This window comes from Suricata suricatta, chromosome 6 (assembly GCF_006229205.1).
Source record: "Suricata suricatta isolate VVHF042 chromosome 6, meerkat_22Aug2017_6uvM2_HiC, whole genome shotgun sequence".
NCBI classification, from domain to species: domain Eukaryota; kingdom Metazoa; phylum Chordata; class Mammalia; order Carnivora; family Herpestidae; genus Suricata; species Suricata suricatta.
The window spans coordinates 101,691,969-101,709,696 of record NC_043705.1 but is presented as its reverse complement, the minus strand read 5'-3'; the positions used below and the strand labels follow the sequence as shown (position 1 = coordinate 101,709,696).

General features: G+C 37.8%; 1 protein-coding gene across 2 annotated transcripts in view; it reads left to right on the top strand.

The window, feature by feature from the left end:
- SGCD (sarcoglycan delta) overlaps positions 1-4,631 on the top strand; it is a 380,420-nt gene extending 375,789 nt beyond the window's left edge. For both annotated transcript variants that reach the window (XM_029942964.1, XM_029942962.1), the window contains one exon: positions 1,263-4,631. In XM_029942964.1, coding sequence (XP_029798824.1) covers positions 1,263-1,436 — 174 coding nt within the window. In that variant the 3' untranslated portion in view covers positions 1,437-4,631. The remainder of the gene's footprint in view (positions 1-1,262) is intronic.
- Positions 4,632-17,728: the final 13,097 nt, after the last annotated feature.

Sequence of the window (17,728 nt, the reverse complement as noted above, 5' to 3'; positions counted from 1 at the left end):
TTCTACTTTTAAACAAGAGGAGCCAATCAGGTTTTATGTGGAACAGCACAGTTGAACAAATATGTTGAATGGCACAGTCATAAGCCTAACCTACAACACAGTAGAGTTATGCCTCTTATTTGCAACGTGCGGAGATAATAGCGTGTACTACAAGTACAGATTTACACATATGGCTATAAAAATGAATGCCATTTCTAAATTCTCTGTCTCATCACCTGAAAGTAAGATTTAGGTAGCTGGCATGATGAAGCCCCATATCATGTACACCTAGCTCAAGCTGGACTTAATTTAGTCGAAGTCACTTTCAGAGTTTACACTGTATGTTTCCACTCTGAGAATGGAGAGTGGGATCCAATGGCTATCCCAATAAAACCAAGGCAAACCTTAAATAGGGCAAAGACTAGGCAACAAGATGATGGAGGACTGAACATATTAAATCTTCTACCTGACCTACCCCCAGTCTGGTGAACAGAATAGCTCCTTGGGTTTGTATAGACAAGATAAGCCAAATCCCCAAGAAAATAGGATTGAACTGCCAACTTTCAAAAATGTCACCATCACATTCATAGGTGAACTTTTCTATTTAAGAGTTTTTACACAGAGGAAAAATGTGTATTTTTTTTAATCAAAACTCTTTTCCACTTTTCATGTCTAGTTAGAGGTTTTCCATCTCCACCTGCTTCTGTACACCCAATCCACCTCTTGATTGATTTGGCATTTGCTATATTTGTTTTAAAAGAGCTAGTTAGATAAAGCATTCATTTATCAAAATGGTCCCTTCAAACAGCCACAAGCCCTAAATCATACACGTTTAGAAATAGCGACTACATCACATATGCAGATTATAGCTCTCAGAATCCAGACTCTGGAGGAGTTGATTTTAATCTTAACAGGCATTTAAGACTAGAAAGCACTGCATATTCTCACAGTCTTTCCATGCACACAGACAGAGCTGGGCTCTAAAGGCCCATCCATAGTAAAGAAATTGTTAACCTTGCATTTCCAAATTCATTTCACTCTAGGACTCCCTTCATATTCTACATGATATACCTTTGCAAAATGCTAAGAGAGACCAGTGTGATGTTGTCTTGGTAGAATAAAAGCTTTCACGAGGATAGAGACTTTATCCACCATGTTCATCTCTGAATTCCCAGTGCCTAGAATACTCAACGCAGTACTTGAATTTCATCTACTGTTTCTGGATGTCAAGAGAATAAAGAGAAGCTTCTAACTCCTCTTTCCTTCCTATTCACTCTCTTTAGATTAAGTTAGATGCTGCGAAAATCAAACTACCTAGACTGCCTCACGGATCCTACACGCCTACAGGAACGAGGCAGAAGGTCTTCGAGATCTGCGTCTGCGCCAATGGGAGATTATTCCTGTCCCAGGCAGGAACTGGTTCCACTTGTCAGATAAACACAAGTGTCTGCCTTTGAGAGACCATCCACAGTGGACCTTGTCGGCAGCATAAAGGCCATTTTTGGCTTTAGACACTGGCTGCCAGCTATTTTTACTAGAACACAGAAAGCCTATCAAAGACCTTGTGTGTGTGTGTGTGTGTGTGTGTGTGTGCGCGCGCGCGCGCGCGCGCGCCCGCATGAGTGTGGGTGGCTATAAATATATATAAATATATATAAATAAATATATATAGCCTCTGTATAAAATGAGGTTTCAGTACAAAAGGAACCATGGGTGACCCTGTGATATCCACCATCATTTCCATTTCAACCTTACCACCTACATGATAAAATCAAAACACTAATTCAGGCCCAATGTTCCCCAGACCCTTCAAAATCACACAGTGTGTTGGACTCTTACTGAATAATCACCTACATGTTTGAGCAGCTGCGTATCTTCCCCTTTAGTGTCATTACAAGGCAGTGATGGCGGGAATCTCCAAGTCACGCTCAAGCACCAAGACCGTTTGTATTGCAGTAGACATTTCATTTCCGGTTTTGGCTTTAGTAGGACTGGCCAACTTCCCCCTCTTCAAGTTCGGGATGGGGCAGTGCCATAGAAGTTGGCTGCGGGAACTCAAAATGGCTGTTCTCCCTTCGCAGCCAAATGTACTGGGGACTTTGTAGTTGAATGAATGTGGAGGATGAATTTTAGCAAAGTTTGAACTGCCCACCCAACTCCTGCTATTTTCCTTCAAAATTACATATTATCCCACAGTCAAAATAGGAGTTGTAAATCAGCACAAAGTAGAATAACAGCTGCTCCTCAGTCGGCTGGAAGCTACTCAGTGGCCTGACAGGAAAAGAATAAATGGGTGGTATGTCTCTGTTTAAAGGAAAAAAAGGTTCAAAATCTGTTTCAGCCTCCCTTCTGACTTTATCTAGTAGACTCCAGCCTCAAAATCCTTAAGAGAGGAACCCCCACCCCAAGAGAAGCCATTTGTGGATGGAAACCTAATTAAGAGGAGCACAGAAAACCTAATTGACTTTTATATGTTTTCTTGGGATTGATAGGTGATTGGGAGACTTGCCTTTTATTTCTGAAGACATGCACAAACTCTAGCTTCAGTATTCTTACATATATTTTTGTTGGGACATTTATATTCCTAAACCCACCATTATGTTTTCTCCAAGAATACTGACCCAGCAATCACAGATTTAAAATACCTGCCCTTAGAAGTGGTCACTGAAAATTATTATAACCTGAGTCATGTGTCTCTCTCAGACTGTGTCTGCGCGGCCCAGCAAAACCCCTCCCCCACACATGGAAGCAGCTCCCTAGTTCCCGCCATCAGCTACCTCTCATCCCTCCACCTTCATCATCATGCTCCAGGGTCACCCTGGCCAGCTCTTGTGCTGGGACAGGGGATTACACCATCTCTGTTCAAAGAGGGAGAAATGTGCCTATGCCTTAAGTCAATGCACTCAGCAAGGAGAAGCACATCCTATTTATCTTGTTGTTACCTGTAGTTTATTTTGGGCGATTGGAGGGGGGATGGTTTAGTCATGAATGGGCATCTAAAAAGCTGGTAGACAAACCAAATGGCTGACAGACGTGTGCTCTCAGGAGCCCAAGTGGAGTCGTAACTGGCTTAGAGGGTCCCGGATGCCACTTGGCAAGCCCTACATCCTAAATGAGGTCATAGTGGTAGGCCTTTGTTTTTTTCTTTAATAAGGTTTTACTCTTTCTTACTTCAGAACCAGAAGTTTTGTCACAGGCAATGAATAAGAGGTTTGATATTTTTGAGATGACACTCAAGCATCAGGCTGAGGTTTGTATACAAAGGATGTAAAAGCAAAAGCAAGCTGTGTGTTGCTTTAGAAGTGGGGGGGGGGGGGCGGTTCCTAACTTGACCAGCAGTCCTCCTGGCTTCCAGACCCCATACCCCCTCCAGTCACTCCACGTCAATATCCCATGTAGAAGAATGGAGTTGTTCAAGGGCAAGACTACTTAGTTTGCAGCACTAGAGTCTAAAAAGGAAAACCCTAAAAACATATTAAGTTGCTCTGTATCAGTATTATTTCCTGTAGGATCATACTGCCAGAATCTGCATGAACTATATACAGGGTTTTGTCAAATAGGAGAGGACCCCCTTGGCCATGAGGAGCATCTCCCCCATGTCATTCAGATAAACAGTAGTAGCTATGAGGCCCTCCATGGCTAATTACCTTAAGACAAAGTGTTTCTAAGCAGAAAGATCATCTTTGCATTTTACCATCTCATGTAAACAATCTATGGATGACAAGAAAACAGAAGGTTCCCTGAACCTCTTTCCTCTGATTTTGTTCTAATCATTATATGAAAGTCTAAGATCAGCCCCTTGGTAATTTTATGCCAATAAAAAAGAGCCATGTGATCCCACTTGCAGAATTTAATCCTAAAGATAATCATATCACAAACAGGATAAAAATAATAGCAGCAAACCAAGAATAGAAATCAAGCACCTGTGGGGGACAGACATGATAAAAAAAAATTCTGATTTTCATTTGTGCTAAGTGACCACAATATACCAGGTAATAAGGAAACTTGGCATAGGTTAAATTATGTATTTCAGTTCAGACTGTAAAATTCAGTAAAATGCATTTTAAGTTCTTAAGTGTATATTTTTTTCTCCTACCTTTCTCCAACTAGAAAATTTGTTGACGGTCATGAGAAAAAGTTTTAATTCTGGAAAAAAAAAACCTTTACATTAAAATCTGATAAACTTTGATTTTAGAAATTGAGATTCTTTCTAATCTTTATATATAATATTTTCTAGACAATCACACCTTTCAGGATATATTCTTCAGAAGATTTTTAAGAATTAAAATGATCTCAAAATGTTTAGCACTCAGTGGTATTTATTATCTGTTCAGTAAGTCATAAAAGTTCAATCCTAACCTACCAGATATGAAAAAGGTTGTCAAAAGCCCTTATGGTGGCATCTCTGTAGGTGGAAACTTGGTATGAGGTTTTTTAATTATTTTTCCCCCAAGGGATAGATCTTATAAACTTGAATTGGCTTTAACTTCCTTTAGGTCTGTTTCCTTTGGATGGTTTTCATTGTATATCCATCGACCATAGACCAAAGATTGTTAAAGTTTAACTCTAGAGCAGGGGTCAGCAAATTGTGGTCCCTAGACCAATCCTGGCTCATCGCCAAGTCTTTGTAAATAAAGTTTCCTTGTAACACAGACACATCCATTCATTTCCTTGATGTCTGTGGCTGATTTCATTCTGTAACAGTAGGGTCAAGTAACTGTGTCAGAGACTTCATGGCCTGCAAAGCGTAAAATACAGTTTGGACCTTTACAGAAAAAGTCTGCCGACCCCTGATGTGGAGGTCATTTGTGGTATGTGTTGGACACATCTGGAAAGAAAACGAATTCCATGCAAGCGCGGAGTAACCCTACATTTCGATGGGTGCTTGGGAATATAAATACTTGCCTATAGAAAAAAGGTTAGCCCGATGCTATGTATAAAAATGATGTACTTGTCTAAGAAATTCAGGTTCACAGGCTTGAGAAAAGGGAGGATGGACCCAGAGGAAGCCTTGGTGCAAAAGGAAAGCTGTGATTCTCCGAGAGTTGTCATAGGATGTTTAATAGAGAGGGGCTTTCTCTGGTCAGAGCCCTGTAGGACAAGAAGGGAAGTAGAGGTCCTATCATTTAAATTTAGAATCTTTCTCCTGAAGAGATTGGTTGCAATTTCATAGGTTCCAGCTCAACATAACCTATTCCAGAAAGACACACATTCCATGGTCCTCCAGAGAATATTTTTGACCTAACATATCCTGTTGACGTCCATCACCTCCAGTGTGCTCGCCATTCCTATGTCCCCACCAGGCCTGAATGGTTGGTGGGACCAATAAATGATGTTGAAAGAATAAGAAATATTGGAAGCAGCATCTTCAAATATGTGGGAAAAAATAATATAGTAAAAGTCTTTCATGAAGGTGTTTGGGGGGAAACCAGATCAATACCAGTTTGATTTTGTTTCCAAGGAGTTCAGCCTGTGTTCTTTGGTGTAGCAGGAGTGCAAAAAAGACCGATTTTGAATTCTTACATCTCTACTTCTGTGTAGTAAGGCAAGTTCCTAGCAGAGATTTCTCCCTTTAGTCAATAGCCTACTGCTAAATCCATACTTATAGTCAATATTGTTAAAATAGCATCAATAACAAATGAGTCTTTGTAAGCATGAATGTTCATGTCAGAAAGGAAAGGTTTTTATAATGAAAACAACCACCATTTATAAGACCCTAGTCAATGTCACAGAAAGAGCCTTTTTGCATTTTATCCGGATTCAACCAAAAGAGGACTTAAATTGGCAACACTGCCCTCCACAGAAGCAGCTCCATGAGAATATCTTACTTTTGTTTATTTTAGGCAAAAGGTAGCATGATATTTGGACCAAAGAGGTGAACAAGATTCATGAAAGCACTGATCCTTATTTTTTAAGGCTCTGTGAAAGGTGAGAACCTCATTTAAGTATGTTGTAAACCATACCATTTGCTCTCTTTTCCCAGCACCAGGAAATTCAAGGCATAAAAAGGATAACGAAGTAGCTCCTGGAATGATACATTTGGATGGTGCCCCAGTAGCAGGTGGGGGGAAAAGTTATAATAAAAGAAACAACTTTAGAAAACAGGCCTTTTATCTCAAAGATAAAAAAGCCTCTCTTTTGGTCTTTCATCACTTTCTCCTCAGGGGAAGTTCCCCCACTTCCAACATATTTCCTGTAAAATAGTCAAAACTACTGCATTGGGATGTCAGACGCATCTCTTTCTTTGTGGCAATCTGAATTTAAAATTACACAGTTGCCTCTGAATTTCTCATTCACAAAGTTAAACCCACTGATAAGAGATAAAGCAGTCTGAAGCCTGCTGCTTCTGCTAGCACACCACACCACACACATTAGCACTTTCAAAAGCAATGGGATTTCTATGGTTTTTAAAAGCTTTCTTCATAATGGAGTCCTTGAAATTTCTCAAGGCAGGTCTGAATGGCAAAGGAAAACTAATTATTTGTGGGAAGTCCTTGTGTTGAGTATTGTTAGAGCACAAGTGTGAAAAAAAATACCAAGTTTGGGGTGACCCATGCTCACATAAGTTATTGTACCTGCCATACACACTTACTGTTGCAGATACTGACAGAGTACAATAGTGGTATCTTCCTGTGAGAAGAGAGAGCAGTTCAAGCATGTGAGGCTCCTTGATGCAACAGGCAGTGTGATGTCATCAACAGTGTTGATGATGTTATCAGCCCATCACTAAACAGTCTCAGCCGGTCAACAGCTAGGCTAACTGCCCTTCCTCACTTTCAGCCGAGCCAGTGTTAATATCAGTTTCATGTCCATGAATTTTGCAATTAGAATAAAGGAAAACTTGCTGTAAGCAGGAAGTATTTTTAGAATCCAAAACTACCTGTCATAACAGGAAACCAAGGTAGTCCAAGATGCCTCGTTGGGCATGTAGATACCCTCAGTAGTGAATGAGGGGATTTTGCTTCATCACTGAGCCCCAGCTGAGGTCAGGTAAACAGAACAAACATGAAGAAGGAAATATCTGTTTTACCTAAAATCTATTCTGCACCTACTAGACTTGCCTAGTGATCTCTTTAATGCCATGGTCTTTACAGCCTACTTCTCCATTTGGGTTATTTGGGGGAAACAGAGTTAGCTCAGATTTCATCATGTGAGAAATTCCCAGCTGAGAGTTAGGTTACATAGGAAGAGTAGAGCACAGGAGTGTCCTAAAGCAGGAAAATGCTGTTTGATAACAAGGAAGATGTTGGTGTTGATTCTGAATTGGGGAGTTATAGGTTCCTTTGAAAATCTAAGGAAAGTTCTCAACCTTCTCTCCAAAAAGAATCACACCTCAAAATTTAACATAAAATGGAAATGACTTTTTTGGATCTGAAGCCTACTGTAAGATATGGCAAACGTTGGATTCTATGCTCAAATTATAGTAATTTTCATTGACTGATGTTCATTAAGCACTATATGCTAGGCATGGTGCTAAGTGTTTTATATGCATTCACTTATTTCATCCTCAAAACAATCCTTTGAGTTAAATTCTATTATGGTTTCAGTTTACAGATGTGGAAACTGAGGCTTAAAGAGGTTAGGAAACTTGCCCAAAGCCACTTGCTAGAATATGGCAGAACTAGAATGTGCATCTAACTCCAACCCACCGCACTATGAAGTCACCAATATGTCAACTATTTTTCAAGCTGTTGAAAAGTGTCTCCTACCAACTTTTAGACTAGACCTTCTTGGGTGGATGAAGCTATAAAACTTTTTATCTCCTGTCTCTCCATAGTCTCTCATCCATGACAGCATCCAGTGCTAAAGTAGAGATACTTGCAGTGAAAATATAAGTGATCTGTCTGAACAATAGAATCTGGAACTAAAAACAAATTTTTTTTTGTTTGCTCTCTGTTTGATTCTTGTTAAGTCAGACCTCTTGTCCTTACAAACTGAAAGATGCCTGGGTTGTCACATTACAGGTAAGAGAAAATTGTAACAGTGATTTATAGGCATAGCCCACACAAGTCAGCATTTCTGCACACACACATTACCTTTTCCTATTCCTCACTTCAAAAGACAAATTATCTTATTTTAGATGAGGTCTTAGTTATCATACTTTCTGACCTTTACTTGTGGCAAAAGCTAAGGAAAGACTCAAGTAGAGAGAAGCTCAACCTATGCCCTTGTCCCTATTTCCCTGTAAGAAGACAGGACGAGCATGCATGCAGCATTATGCATTCAATACATGAGCTGGCCACTTTGGTTCTAATAATGGCTGGAGACTCACAGTCCATACCTTGTCAACCATCACTTACTGGGCCATACCTTTCCCCGTGAGCAGAATTCTCCTTGGCAAAGCACTCAGGCCATCACATCCATTGATCTGAGTTGGTAACAGGACCCATTTGCCAATTCTTGTCTGAACAGTGGCTCTCTTTAACCTTGAATGTATACTTTTTAACTGGTATCTTAGATTCAGCAATGAGGTTGGTGGCATTCTAACTACTGAAGGCAAAGATGAGTACATCTGAAGTTCCTTACAACTTGGTGGCTTTGGAGCACTTTCATCCTTTGAGCAAAGGGACTAGGGTTTGATATGTAAGAGTTAAAAAACCTAAAATCATTCTGAAGAATTAACTCAGCCAGGGAACATCTGAACAGGTTATACCTCTATCAAGGTCCTAGTATCAATCTACCCCCACCCAGAGCTGAGAGACCACAGCAGCAAAGAGATTGGGGTTCATCCTGCTTTTCTTGCTTTCTCAACAGCACATACCTGGTCCATTGCGTGTTTTTACACAGAGCTTTCCACTGCTCCCATCAGACACAGGCCCAATGCCAGCCAGGGTCCTATAATGCTCCTCTGGCTCAACCTTACTGCATAACACCTTAATAAAGGGATGAGTTCAAAAATGTCAAAAACCCTGTTTTAGGGTAAGTCATTCAGGAATTTTCTTTTACTGATCAATGTGTCCCAATGGCAAATCAGAAATGGGTACCCTTAATGAGTCTCATGGAACTATCATCACCAGAGCCAAAAATTAGGTTCCCTGGTAAGAAGCGGAGATGTAAGCAGTGCAGGGAAAAGTTGGCACGCCTGAATTTGGGATAGACATAAAATTACCTTAATTTGTATCCAGCATTTTGGTGAGGGGTGGGGATGGAGCTTTCTGTGTATTAACCACCTCCTAAGTTTCTCCCTTTTTGAGGCCATGACAAAAGAGAAACATACCTCTTAAGGAGGTCATGTTTTAAAGGGAAAAGTTAGAGCCCATCCATCACTGTGCTGGCTAACTGTGGTCCTGGAGAAGCCAGGTTCTGGTGCTTTTCACAGAAAAGATGAGGTCATAGATGTCCCACTTTCTTGGAGACTTTGAAAAAGGAACCCAATTCCTATAAAGCAATTGAGTTCAGCCTTTGGGTTACTTCGGGGTTTGTTTTGGTTTTCTCTGGGTTTGAGTGTCATGTAAGAGGAAGAGCCTTTTAGTTTAGTTTTGTTTTGTTTTAAATAACATCGATCCTTGCACACTCTATGCAAAAATTTTGTAAGCATTGCAATAATGCTATGAACTACAAGGAACTATTTTAACTTTATTACACTTTCTGTATAAAAAAATTTGTATTTAATATTATTTCAACTGCAGTCTTGTAAAATATATTAATAAAAATAATGATTGGTAAGAAGGAAAGCACCCTTGTCCACTTCTTTAGGGAATTCCTCTTTCACAGTTGATAAGTCAGTCACTCCTATTGATTCTACCTCAGAAATAAGTTTTCAGATTACCTTCTCTTCGGCATTTCTTTGGACAGTGGCCTGACATGTTGATTAAGCCACTTTGGCTCTCAGAAGAGATTCGCACAGGCTGCCTCATAAAAAAGAGCTTATTTGTACAGTAATACATGGCTTGTAATTGGAAAGTCCTCAGGATTTGAAGTAGGTCAGGAAAACAGCCAGCCTCCGCTCCCATAATGCCCTGCGTAGGCTCCTTTTGCTACATTATACCACACCCCTCTGAATCAGTGTATAGGGCAAACTGACTGGTCAATTTTAGGTAAAAACTTTTTTAATCAGGCTACGTTAGCATTTCTGGTCTGCCCAGGAATGAGCCGCCTTTGAGCCAGGGGCCCATTCTTGACCTAGTCAGATTTCACGATCTTCCAAAGAACACCATAGCATCACTGCCCTAGATGGGCCCATGAGTGAAACAGTTTATCAAAGAAGGCATCTCGGCAGAACCACTCCAATCCACCACAATCAATCCTCCATGTTGAGCATCTCATATCTCCTGGCCTTCCACAATGCTGAGTTGTCACACATCCGACCATCCACCTAGAACGCCCTTCCATCTAGCACCCCCCCCCCAGGACATCATCCTTCAGGATCCTACTTCCATATCATCTTGTCTCAGTGGCCTTCATCATGCTTCCTCAAATCCCCTATGACTTTGTTGTTTCTTCTGTAATTCTACATTGTACTGTGCTTTATTTATTTACCTATCAACCTGGAACCCTAGAATGCTTATATTCATTTTTCAAGTTTATAAAAGAGTAATGATATATTTAAATTGATCCTCATAATATGTTTTAAGGTAGATAAGTCATTTCCTCATCTAGAAAATCTAAGTTAAACTTGACATAACCAATACATGACAGAACCAGTGTCCATTCCCAACTATATTTTTCATGAGAGGCTACATCTTAACAAATTTAGCTCCTGATTACAAATGACACTAAAACAGTATTACAGAATTCTCAAGGTAAAAGGCTATATAATAAAAATTTCATTCCCATGCAGGGTATAGTTTATTTGGGGAGGGGGAGTTGGGAAGGTGGGGATATACCACAAAAAAAATCTAAACCAAAGAGAATGAAAGCAGAGAAATCACCACTCAAGAGACCTGATGCATTGATGGACAAAATATTGAAGTGTCTAAAATGGTAAGGAAGCACTAATAGAGGGATAGGCTGTTACTAAGGAGTCAAATTAATTGACATCAATGTTGATACAAAATTGGAAAGCAGAAAAAAATACCAGGAAACTAAAAGGAGTTCTGTTCCTTTACTTCTTTGAAAGGAAAAATTTTTAAGTGGCAAATAAGTATAAATCAGCAACTTTTACATTTCCTCTGATCATGACTCCCTTAAAAACGGTGTGAGATTCTGTAACCCACTTAATAACCCAGCCTTGCTTTCTCAGAGTTAAAAAACCCAAAGGTGGGGAACAAGCATCACAGTGCAGACATGGATTGTGAGCAACAGGTTTAAATTCGCTTCTCCAATTAAGTCCAATGATGAGTTAATTTTAATTTGCAAATGCCAAATTTTAATTACCCTCAATAATACCAAACATTTTAAATTGATGATTAATTTACAGCCCCCCAGGAAGGATCTCATGACCTATTAATGGACAGACAGCATATCAGCCTTTGGAACTCCCAAGCCCAAGAATTAAACATGAATTTAAAATACTTGTGAAATATTTCAAGATAACTCTTAATAGAATTTAAAATGGGTATATAAAATGTGAGAACAGAATCTTCCAAATTATAATATATTTTAACAGGAAGTAGGGATTCTCAAGCAGCAAAATTTAGGAAATACATACTAAATCAAAAGTAGAAACTATCACACTAGATAATCTATTTTAACCTATTATGAGACTAAGTCAAAAGTTGAATTTAAAACAGATTGGGAAAAAATTAACCCATACAACTTGAATAGAAGGAAAATCATTTTTTAAAGTAGATTTTATGATAAACAATATTAGGAGAGATTCAAATGAACTATATATGATGATGAAATTAGTCTTATTGATATACATGATTAAACCATTATACTGAGCAGACAAGTGATAAAAACAAAAAATCCACAACCTTGAAATATAAGAATAAAATTGACAAATATAATCGTAGTAGGAAATTTTTACCACTCTTTATCTTCTAAATTGCAACTTTGCAAAGCACACAAAAAAAAAAAAAAAACATGCACACACACCCTTACACATAGCACTAAAGGCGGCAACTTCTCTTTGACAGTCTATGATCATATAGAAAAAATAAGTATCTCAAAATGAAAAAAGTTAAAACAACCTTTGTTTTAGGCTATGTTCTCTGAGAGTAGAAATAGATGATATATTTTATATTAATAGAAAATTCTAGGAATTTCCGAACTGAAAAACACTTCCCTAACTAATTCGTGATTTGAGGAAAGAACTCAGCCTATTTAAAGAATAATAATTAAAAACACTACAGATCGGGGCACCTGGGTGACTCAGTTGGTTGAGCGTCTGGCTTCGGCTTAGGTCATGATCTCGCAGTTCATGGGTTCGAGCCCCGCATCAGGGGCTATCACAGAGCCTGGAGCCTGTCTTTGCATTCTGTGTCTCCCTTTTTCTCTGACCCTGCCCTGCTCATGCTGTCTGTTTGTCTCTCTCTCTCTCTCTCTCTCTCTCAAAAATAAATAAAACATTAAAAATTTAAAGAAAACACTACAAATTATTAAATTTGGCCAAAGCAGACTTCTGACATAAAAGCTATTAAACATCAATCTGGGACACCCGGGTGGCTCAGTCGGTTAAGCATCTGACCTTGGCTCAAGTCATGATCTTGCAGTTCATGAGTTCAAGCCCTACATCTGGCTCTGTGCTGACAGCTCAGAGCCTGGAGTCTGCCTCTGATTCTGTGTCTTCCTCTCTCTCTGCCCCTTTCTTGCTTGTGCTCTCTCTCTCTCTCTCAAAAATAAAACATTTTTTAATTAAAAAAATAAACATCAATTGAGAAATGAATAAAGCACTCAAGATTCCAAAAACAATCAACAAAAAACCAAAATCAATAATAAATATAAGATGGCATAAATAATGCTGCATCTTACCTCTTAAAAAATTGAAAACAAAAATCTGAAACACAAAACTGCTCAGAAATATTAAAAACATAAAAATAAGTTTGAGATCACATGTAAAATTTAAAATATGTTCTAGCATATTTTATACCAACATGTTTTTTCCTTATGATAAAAACATAGAAAAACTCTATGAAATGTACAATTTATTAAAACACTAACCTAAATTAACAAGATAAAAGTTATTGCTGGTTTCTTAAGTAAAATAGTTTTGTGTAGGCAATTCTGCCCAAGACATAACTTTTCCAATATCAACAAATTGCTTATATTTTATTTATAATATACATGCAAACATATATTCATAAATTTATGTGTACAGAAAAAATACCATGAAATCTGCTTTAACCTATACAAAAAATATAAAAAATTTTGAGAGCAATAAATCTAAAAGCAAGAGACCAGCTCTTAGCTGAACAGACTAATGCTGGTAAAGATTTTGTTTTCCTTCAAGTTAGTTTACACATTTAACAAAACTCCATCAAAATCCCAACAGAAATTTTCTGGGAAGTAAACAAAATAAATCTAAAGTTTATTGGGCAGAATAAAATAGAAAAAAATTAAGGAATATTCTCCACAAAAAGGCACTAAAATGATGGACTATTTCGAAGCAAAAAATGGCAACAATGAAGATAGAGATATTTCAAAAATAGATAACGCAGATCAATTGCATTTAGTACTATTTCTCTATGAGGCAAACAACCTTCTCTTTTCTTTAGGTGGTCATTCAGCTCACAAACAGGCAAGTTTGACAATGAAACAAACAGCTGAAGATATTAAATATGCAATAAGGATACGTGCCTGGTGCCAGGGAAGCAGCTGGAATGTTACCACAAACCAAAGAAAAATGTATTGATTATTTGACTGTTATTAGGAAAACTGATCAGCAAATTTATGGGTGAGGATAGAGAGAGAGAGCTTTAGATTTATATTTTCAATAACCTCCAGGGAACAAGAGTTAAATGGATTTGCTCATCTAGCATCTATTAAATGTATTTCTCTTCTAAATAAGTAACACACTCTCCTTTGCCCTTGAATATTCCAAAGTCTAGTGGGGTGGACAGAGATCTATAAAGGCCAATTACAACATAGTATGAAGAGCTATGAAAAAGATAAGAAAAAATTAACAGGAAATTGCCTATCAACCTACCCAGAATCTGAGGAATAACAAAGAGAAATTGCAAGGAGCAGAGAATAGCAAATTGAAGCATATGCAATTTTATAGTTCCTGCTTCTCCACCCCACCCCCAAACGCAAGAGAACATTTTTCAGAAAAAGAATAATAAAATAGCAGGAAATGGGAGAAATGGTTCAAAACGGTATGCTTTTAGGAGTTCAAATTAATAAGAAAATCATCAAATCACTAAATAAATGAAGAAAGAGATAATAAGCACATTATTCACACACACACAAAAATATACACTTTCATTCTAAAACACTGGAAGATGTAACAGAATTAATAACCACTTTTCAAGGAGAACAAAAGAATGCCTACTACAGTAAATATTTACCTTGAGTTTAAAATACAATCTGATTTCAGAAATGTTAAAAAGTCCAGCTTAGATCCTACTAAATAAAGTATGGTTAAATCTATCAAATAAATGTGGTTAAACATGCTCATACCCTTGCAAAGAAAATGGAATTAAATCAATGAGATTTTTTTAAACCTACCAAATGGATTAAATAGTGACTGTTTTGAGGGCCCTGTAATAAGGTTGTGTTTTATACTCTTCGTTTAACCCTCTAAGGTAGATATTACCTCTATTTTACAGAAATAATGTTCAAAGAAATTAAGGAACTTGCCTAAGGCAATTCTACTAGCAAATGTCAATGCTGAGTTTCAACTTCAACTAAAATTCTTTCCATTTTATGAAGTTGCCTACCTTTGCTATGAAATAGGGTTGAGACAAATGTACATCTGTGCCCTGGAGCAGTGGACATTGGCGTAAACTTTCAGGAAGTAGTAGGTTATAATAATTTTCATTACCTTTGGCCCAGTAATCCCATTTTCAAAACTCATCTGAGCAACAGTATTTAAATAGAAGAACAAGTTGTTGGCAACAGTGATATCATTATAGTAGAATTTATGGATGGGAAAAATTAGCAACACTACCTAACCAGATGAAAGGGAAGGCTAATTAGATCATGGTTATTTTAACTTTATGAAATATGATGCTGCCTTTAAAGAGTTGTAAGGATTTTGTTTTGTATGGCAAATAATGTTAAATATATAAAAATGATGTATACACATAAAGCAAGACTTCTAGAAAAACTGAAAAAATGAAGTAAGCTGTTTTATTTGGATGGTGGTATTATAGGTATATTTTTCTTATTATTATTCTTGTGTTTATAATATTTGTATAATAAACTTTTTCAAAAAAAGACTAATATCTGCTCTTTTTCTATGAAACAGAATTAATAACACATACTTAGATCCTACAAATAGCCTATAGGAAGGAAAATGTATAGATCCAAAATTATTTACTGTAATGTATATTTACAAAGAAAAAAATAGAATTTGCCTTTTCCCCAATAACAGAGGCAATAGGTAAATAAATTATGGCACATCAAATCAATGGAATACTATATATATTAATTTTAGAAACTATAGAATATCACTTGTTTTAAATAAGTTAAAAAGGCCTAGTATTGCATGAAAGCTAATTGCTACTCTATGAATATATATAAATAAATAGGTTTTTAAGGATGACAAAAAAACCACTGATAATTTTAAGTAATGATGTATGATGTTTGGGTAAGATGAATATGGCTGTTCATATCTATTTTCTTAAACTTTCTTAAGGATAGTCCCTTTTTAACCTTTAATTTTATAAAATGAATGAACAAAAATCATTTTTAAGCTTAGCCAAAAAAAATTTTCAGTCCACTTATTCAAGTCTGCCAATAGGTCAAATTTGAAAAGACCTCTAAACACAGAATACCTAGAGATTTAAGGTGGCCTCTCCTTCCATTCCACAGAAGAATAGTATCTTTGAAAATGTTCTTCGGGTCCCTGTGATGGTTACAAAGCTCTACTACAGATTTGACATCAAAGAACAGGCCACACATCTAAGCTTTATTTGGACACCAAGGTTGTAAGAATGTGGCTCCCCTACTGGATTTCAAACAAAGACCAGGTGAGGAAGGGCCCAACCCTTCCCCCTTTTAAGAGACATAAAAAGAAACCAAAGAAAACTTTTAACACAACCTGAGATGGATAGCTACCTTAATTTGTGGCTGTATAATTGATGCTATCTGTTCTTAAAGACTGTTTCTGATCATTGCTACCTTCATCCACTCTCATCCTTCAGACTCCCACAATTCCTTTCTACCTCAACTCAGCATTTCAGATTTGTTTCACCAAGTTAGACCTTATATTTTCTAATTTCCAATAGCTTCATACAGATTTGATATATCTACAAACTATCCTTCCCATGATGTCCAGGCATCAATAACCCACCTCCCTTAGCTCTCATGATACTGCAATTTTTGTGATTTCTCCTCCAACATCTGACTAGTCCTCTCCTTCCTATAAAAGACCACATAATAGATAATCCTCCAAGGTCCCCAGAACACAATAATTAACTTCTTCTCCAGCACTATGGATAGTTACCACAAAGGTCTTTATTCTTTAAAAGCTCAAACTCTGAAATATACTGTAATCTGGTCCAACTAATTTATCTTCCTCATCTTTCCCCCTCTGGCCAAATGGATATTCTCCAACCAAATTATGTTTCTTAATAGAAAAGGCACTTAACAGACTGATGGGTGCAGACGTTGAGGAGAGCCGTGATTTCGGTGTCAATTAGATATGTATATAAGAGTCTAAAACCAGATTCTCTCAAAAAATACCAGTAAATTCTGATCTCAACAAAGTGGGTTCCTGATACCTTCAACTATCCCCACTCAAGTTTTTTTCTTAGTCTTCATTAGCATTGCATGTGTAGCTTACTCTCTTTCTTGAATAAAGATTTTTTTCCCTTGAGCCTCCTAAATTTTGCTCATTCCTCTAATATGATGCCACTCTCCAAAAAGGTTGCCATTGACTTCCTAGTGGTCAAATCAGGACATTTTCCAGCAGTTATTTCTCCATTTTGAAACCATCCAGTCGTGAATTCAGGCTATCGAAGACCATGGTGGTTGACCTCCTGAGCATCCACTGACCCATCCTGTTTCCTTCCAGATCTCCATCTGACTCAGGTACTCAGACTGTCCCATGACATCCACCTGACTCAGGGAAACATGAACTGTTACCAACGAATATTAGGTAAATTAAACCAAAGCACTCAGAATTCCTTAGGGGTTTTTTTTTCCATTTTGATGAACATTAGGTGATTTCACAGCATCCTAGGTAGATACCTGACATAAAAATTTTGCACTACTGATTTCATTCCTCTGACAGCTCTATCATGATTCTGATGGTTACAAACCTGTTTTCACAGGGAAACAGAAAAGGACCCAGTCTCCAGCTCTTCCTGCCATGATGGGGAGTTTATATCACCAGCCTCCTTCATACTTTCTATTTGCCTGCTTTCTTTAGGTCTTCTGTCTCTTGCCCCAATACTTAAACATCAATCCCTCTTTGTCTTTATAAGTGCAGTTGGCACAAGGGCCTTTTATGCTTCCTTCTATTTCTGCAACTGCCAAGCAGGATCTTCACATGGATTGCCAAACAATTAAAATTATCCCACTTAGGAGCGCCTGGGTGGCTCAGTCATTTAAGTGTCTAACTTCAGGTCAGGTCATGATCTCATGGTTTAGGAGTTTGAGCTGGACATCAGGCTCTGTGCAGACAGCTGAGAGCCTGGAGCCTGCTTCGGATTCTATGTCTCTCTCTCTCTCTCTCTCTCTCTGCCCCTCTTCTGCCCTT